Raw genomic sequence first — 6,891 nt, forward strand, 5'->3', positions numbered from 1 at the left:
TTTTAAAAAAAAAAAAAAAAAAACCTTTGCCACTTCAGTAACAACTTCATGTTCTCATGAAGGAATTAATTAAAAGTACTTGTAAACTAAATATCAAACAAGTATTAGTAGTGGATGTAGTGTAGGAATAGTGTAATCACTGCCATCATTCCTTGGAATCCCCCCTTCTTTATTTATGAACTAGACTGTAAATTCTGTGGAACAAAGGATCAGTCTATAAAGTACTGTGAACAACTACCCTCTGTATAAATTGTCATCCTTTTTTTTTATTCTCAGGTTGATGCTACAGATGCAAGTTATCCATCTGTGAATACATGTGTGCATTACCTTAAGTTGCCTGAGTATTCTTCTGAGGAGATAATGAGAGAGCGCCTACTAGCTGCTACTACGGAAAAAGGCTTTCATCTCAACTGAGTTACTGAGTGCAACACATGGGACCTGAGAAACTGTTTTTATACTAGTGAAGCCTCTTGTGTTTGTGTGCAGAAAATATGATCTCCACGCTGTGCTCTGATGAGAGTTGCCTTTTTTCCACCTGTGGGGCGTTAGGAACATGTGGAATAAGTTTGTTAGCTGCTAATGACACAACAAATCCCTGTAACTACACAGCCAGCAAGTAAATGGCACAGAACACTGTGTGATGCTTCAAGGGCTTGCACGACTGGAAATTAAGGTGGTTCTGTTTGACTGTTCCAAAGAACAGATCATCAGATTTTCAGTGTTCACCGATATAAATTTCTAACAGTGTATTTGTGTAAAGTTTGTCATTTAATACCTTGTACACTACGATTGCCATCACTGATCCCTATTTTGCTGGCTTTAAGCTAACTGGTCAAAAAACCTGCTTCCTTAAAACTTAGGGTTAATGAGCATCTCCAGCTTTCTCTTTCTTTTTTAAAATGGTGCCTGCACTATTGGAGTATTTTAGTGTTTTCTTTTTTCTTTTTTTGCATATAATCATGCACAACTGTTTAGTTTTTCTTTCAAGTGGGAATATATTTTGATTCTTAAATCCCCTCCTATAAAGATCAAATCCCTAAGTGTGTTTGTGCAGTTCAACAATAAAGCTATTTAAGAAAAAGAAAAAAAAACACTGGTCCCTGGTGCAAGGCACACAAAGCAAGTTTTACTTTGGTTGTATTTTCTTTGTATATTATAAACATTTATTTAACTTGTTGCAGTTTGAAGTTAAAAAAAAAATTCCAATGTGTATGCTCAACAATAATCATTAAAAAGTTTGCAGCGTACAAAACTGTCTCCTCTGAACATTTTGTTACCATTCTCCAAATGTGAATATATAGACTACATATTTTCTATTGATTTGGTTAAATGAAAGTATTTGGAAAGCAATTGCATGAAAGAACTAAGTTTAAAAAAAAGAAAAAAGAATTTGGAATAGAGCAAATAATTGACTGTGTTAGCTTGCCTGAGGCTAAGCGGGGCCTTCATAATTCTGTACTGCATCTTCTTGAGAATTTGTTTTTCAGTGATAACATGTGTGCTGTGCTTGGAGTGTATATTTTTTTTAACATATTTGTATGAAAGATAAGATTACACATAGCACTAGAGGGAAGGGCTGCCTCATGTAATGCAGTTGGTTTGGCATTTTGAGGGAAAGAAACCTGTCTTGTGGCAGTAAGTGATTTGATGAAGTAAATAAGAGGTTACTACTGGAGTCTTTCTAAACCATCAAAGAGGAAAGACATATTTCTCAGTCCCCATAATGTCTCACATTTTCTGGGCTCTCCCCTTCTCTGTCACCTGGATTTTTGCTCTGAGCCTGGACCAAAGCCTATCCTTAAAAACAACCCAGAATTTTTTTTACTTCTGAGCAACATACCAAGCAGATTCCTTATCAGACCTCCAGCAGAGGTTTCACAACACTTTAAAAAGATTAACTCTGCCTCTTGGCTGGCTTTGGAATTTTTCTGCAAAATTGCGAAAACAAATGAGGGTTTTATGGGGTGGGGGGGGAGGAGAGGGGAGGTATGTGGGGGAGAAACCTTCACTTCCCCACTTCATAAATGGCAGGCAGACAGCTGAGACCGAGCCGATCACAAGGTAAGTAGCTTAGAGCCAGTGTATGATTAAGGTTTCACTGAGACAATCCCAGCTGGTGTGTTTAGGGAAAACTTGACAGGAATGTGGTTGAATGTACCTCAGGGAAACTTCACTTCCACTACCATACAGGCTATATGGAAGCTTTCCTCATTGAGAGCAGGCCAGAATCTATCATCTGGACCTGGACAGGGTGAGATTTCCCTTTTTTTTTTTTTTTTTTTTTAAAGCCCCCCCTCCCTCTCTTCTGTGTGTGAGGCTATTTCTTAAAACCTTCACAAGCAGCAAAGCTTCAGAGGAACTTCTGAATGCTGGGGGAAGGCAAGTCCCTTTGTGACACCCAGAATGAAGAAATTGCTTTTCTCACCTGGGTAAGATCCACACTGAGATGGCTGAGAGGCTACAAAGCATGCCTGAATGCCCTACTCCCCTTTCCACTCCAGGTGGTATGGGAGTGACAATTGAGGAAGTGATGGGATTTAGTTTGTGGCACGTGCAGAAAAGTTTGCCCCTCACTACTCTAGTTCACTCCTCATTTTATGTAGTCATGGACTTGGTCCAGTCACTCAGCTTGGACTAAGTGTGTTGGGGGGGGGTCTTTGTGGGGTGAAGATTCAAATCCTTTTCCTTGAAAGGTAAAATGCCCTCTTCTTCCAATTTCCATGAGTTTCACAGTGGCTTATACAGCCTGGTACAGGATACATACTTGCAGACAACCAGCAGAGGTCCCTAATCACATATCAAATCTCATCCCTCATTGCTGTAATGAAGAGTTTTCAGTGCTGACATTCAGGCAACCTTGTTTAGCCCAAAGAACAAGATAAAAACAGTTTAATAGATTCTAAGGCCAAATAGGACCCCCACAAATGTCCATCTTTGAATATACATAAATGCCTGGGAGAAATCCAAGGAGTACATACAACACCAGATGTCTTTATCAGCCAGGCCTATAATCATGTCAGAATAAAACAATAAGTTTCTCTACTAAGATCAACCTTCCATGAAACCATCTGTAACACTAATTACATTTTAAATTTAGGTCTTTGAGAGAGTCACCAAAAGATGCCAAATTAACCATAACATTATTTTATCTGGGATTGAAATCTAGCTAACCAGGCTCTTGTTCCTGTTCATTCCTTTTTATCTTTTAAATATTGCAACTGCATTAACAGTCTTCCAGTCCTTAGCAAATCTTGAAAAGATGTGCTGGGGGATGGGGTGGGGATATGAAAGCTCCTTGGTTCCTTTAAGACTGGTATAAATTGGTTTGAAAATTAACTTTTGCAGATACCCCCTTACATTCTCCTTTGTTGCAGATCATAAACTTTCTACTCCATCCTCAGCAGTACATAGGATGGGTACATGCTCCTTCGTCATTCGAAATAAAGAATAAAAATATCTATTAAATATTTCTGCCTTCCTGACATTAGTATTTACAATCTGCATGTAGCAATGGGGCAACATTGGGCCTGCGGGTTTTCTTACTCCCAGTATATTTAAAAAATACCTTACCTTTTAATTGTGGCCACATGTATTTTATTGTTCCTTTGGCTTCCCTTACTAGTTGCCTACATATTTTAACATCACGTTATGGTCACTGCCTTTTACTTCCACTCTTCTATCCTTTTATATGAAGTGTTTAGGTTTTATTGTATCAGACGTTTTGAATTTCCAAACATGTTCCATTTGCCAGTGATCACGATCACTGGTGCCTAGGTAAATGCAAATTTTTAGCTGGGCTATTTATTTTTTCCTTATCCATCAGCATGAGGTGTAATATTACGTTATGTTGTGCAGCAGGCAGAATAAGACCTTATCTAGCACTTAGTTGCTGTCCACAATAGATGTCAAGAAAGTGTCTCCAAGGTTGAAGTCACCCATGACATGTTTTCTTTATCCTGCACATTTTATAGACAGATCTTTAAGAAGCAGTTTCTTCCTGCTGTTTGAGATGAGGCAGTCAGTAATGCATGTCCACTAGAATCCCACCACCTAGTTTTACTACTGACAAGTGTATCTGTGAGCATTCAGTGTCCTGTGATCTCAATAAGCATGTGACTCTAACAGGAAAGGGTGTTTCTTGTGGGAGGTGCCATCCTTCCCTTTCCCATTTTATCCTCATAGAATAAGTTGTAATAACTGATTTCAGTGTTTCAGTCATAAACCCCATTTTCACCATCAAGTTCCAGCAATACTAACCATATCATATTTCTTATATGAGCATCTTCAGCTTCTCCTTTTTTTATGACCTAGCATGATAAGGTAATGATGATGTTTGTAATGTTTCTTGGTTAATTGTTTTATGTTACAATAGGATTTCCTGCCCTGGTTTCCCTAACTTGTACACTGGGAAAGAACAAGGTAATCATGTTTTGAAGCAGAACTGAGGCTAACTTGCCCCTTTGATGCAGCATATCAAGCACTTAGTTTAGTGTGCATCGGGCAGGAGAGGGAATCAATGGTCAGTAGAGGAGGAAAAACAGTTTTGTGTTATGATTCTATGGTTAAAGTGTTGTAAACTGCGAGTTCCCATGACCGGCAATCCTTCATGCTTTGGAGCTGCGGACCTAAGTGCCAATATTGTGAACAAAACTATAGTAAATGTGAGAGAAAAAACACCAGATTAAGGGGAAAGAGTATTTATTTTCATGCTTAGAAGCAAATACCTAAGCATTAAAATAATAAAAAAAATAAACTTTACAAAGTAGCAGCTTCTTGAGCATGAGACTTATCCAAATCTTACTTTATCATCTTTGTTCATTTTTATTAACATAATGGTTCTTAAGTGCCTCAATACTTGGATTACAATTTGCACAGTACTTAGAAATTTGTAACATTCCCTTCAGTATAAAATCTGAGTAAATGTGAACAGGCTTTATGCCAGTCACTCCTATGAAGAAGCAAATTTGTTCCTGTGAAGCTGAAATCCAGCAGAAGATTGCTCATACAGATGCAGAACAAGATCTTAAGTTACATACTTATAGCAACAAAAATATATACTGGTATATTAAAGCAAGCATAGAAAATAATTTGGGATTATACTAATTTTTTCAGCTCCTTTCCACCCCCACCAACTCCCTTAGTTTTGGCATGAATACAGTACATAAACCAAAGAGATACATGAAGACAGACTTCCAAGACAACTCTAAAGATTTTTCTCTAATAGAACTGCAAATACCAAAATAAATACTTAATTTATAAGAAGGGCAGCTGCTGTGTCAACTGAATTTGCTGCTTTGTTTAAGTTTCCCTCCCCCTTTTATTCACATTTGTTTTATCTTCTGGTATTCAAGTATTTTGTTGGGTAGATAAAATGAAATGGGACATATACTAGATTTCTTGATTAACTCATCTTCAACATGTTTCAATCAGTTTGAATATTGCATGATTTGTCCTTCTGAAGTCCCAAGAAATAGCTGTAGAGGATGGCCTTTGTAAAATATGTTCTTCAACAGGCTTGTCTGTTTCTAAGTTTCTGCCATTTTGTCAAGAACAAGTAGAGGTGCAAGAATTCTACTCCTGTTTGTCTCCACGATGCATCCATTTAACACCATTTCATCCAAAATTATGTGCACTCTATCCAAGTTGAACATTATCTAGAAGTATTTCAAGTTAAGTATTTTTTTACTTACAAGTACTGAGCAATGTGAGGACAACTCCATTGGAAATGTTATCTGTCCTCTTCATGTGTCTAATGTTCCCAACCCTCTTCCCTGATTAAAGCTTCCAAATAGAGGTATTTGTAAATTTAGAGTTTTGAGATGAGATCTAATAAATTTTACTGGAGCTAATGTACACTTCAGAAATAATGCTTTTGACCTTGTTAGTTATGTGGCAGTGTCAATGGGAATGAAAAACTGCAGTCTTCTTTTAGACTAGTTTAGGAATTGACAGTGTAATAACATGAAGAATTAATACTTGCATAATGTTTTTAGATGGGCTGATATGAGGTTACTTCTAATTACCTCTAATGTTATAGGCAAATAATTTTAGATTCCCATGGGTGCAAAATACTACCAGCAAGATAGGAAAGTGAAGAAGAGTGGAAGTGTAAATCTTATTCTGCATTTCAGCTAACTAAAATAATTATTTTGGTCTACTTGTAAATATCAGATACAGTTAAATGTTAAAGTTGAGCCTTGTATCTACATTTTATTTATACTCCTACACCATTTGTTTAGGCTAATGGAAAATAGCTTATCAAGTTGAATAAGCTGATATGAAATAGGAAGGTATTAATCTATTATAGTTGTGTATAAATAAGAGTGATTTTACTGATTTTATACCTCCTTCCTAAAAAGTATCATTTAATAAGAAGTTCATGTTTAAAAGGTTATCATTTTGCAGATATGTTTAGGACCTTCAGTATATACATAGTAAAAAAACCAAAAAAAGCTGAAGGACAATTTGAAACAATATAAAAGTGTACTTCTGTGTTGTGTGCCTGGACCATTAGCATATCTGTCTAATCAGAGTCTCTTAATTGCTTCTGCCTTGGCACATTTTATACCAGCAAATAAAGAAGCTGGATACCATTCCATGTGCTTTATTTATGTAGTAATTGAATAAAAGTGATGTGCAGGAAAAAAGTTTTAGTAAAAATATATCTTGCTCTTTCTATTGATCTCTCATCTATGAGGTGGGAATTGGCATGAAAACACTACAAGGGAGGCATTATCATGGCTGGCCCCCTGATTCAGCACAATTCTGCATAGAAAGAACTTAATCTTCCTTCTGCCTTGTCCCCACCTGCTGCTGCTCTTTAGTCTTTTTTTTTTTTTTTTTTCCCCCTTCCCCCAAAAAATCAATCCATGGTTTAGTTTTTTCCCTTTT

General features: G+C 36.9%; 2 protein-coding genes across 4 annotated transcripts in view; one reads left to right on the top strand and one right to left on the bottom strand.

Annotated features, from left to right (window-relative positions):
• HECTD1 (HECT domain E3 ubiquitin protein ligase 1) overlaps positions 1-1,255 on the top strand; it is a 127,809-nt gene extending 126,554 nt beyond the window's left edge. For all 3 annotated transcript variants that reach the window (XM_019518919.1, XM_019518922.1, XM_019518920.1), the window contains exon 41: positions 277-1,255. In XM_019518919.1, the coding sequence (XP_019374464.1) occupies positions 277-414 (138 nt within the window). In that variant the 3' untranslated portion in view covers positions 415-1,255. The remainder of the gene's footprint in view (positions 1-276) is intronic.
• A 3,426-nt stretch (positions 1,256-4,681) lies between these two features.
• AP4S1 (adaptor related protein complex 4 sigma 1 subunit) overlaps positions 4,682-6,891 on the bottom strand; it is a 48,989-nt gene continuing 46,779 nt past the window's right edge. Inside the window, exon 6 of the mRNA XM_019518923.1 lies at positions 4,682-5,654. Within this exon, the coding sequence (XP_019374468.1) occupies positions 5,526-5,654 (129 nt within the window). The 3' untranslated portion in view covers positions 4,682-5,525. The remainder of the gene's footprint in view (positions 5,655-6,891) is intronic.

This window comes from Gavialis gangeticus, unplaced genomic scaffold (genome assembly GCF_001723915.1).
Source record: "Gavialis gangeticus isolate Ggan-Ray unplaced genomic scaffold, GavGan_comp1, whole genome shotgun sequence".
Classification (NCBI taxonomy): Eukaryota; Metazoa; Chordata; order Crocodylia; family Gavialidae; genus Gavialis; species Gavialis gangeticus.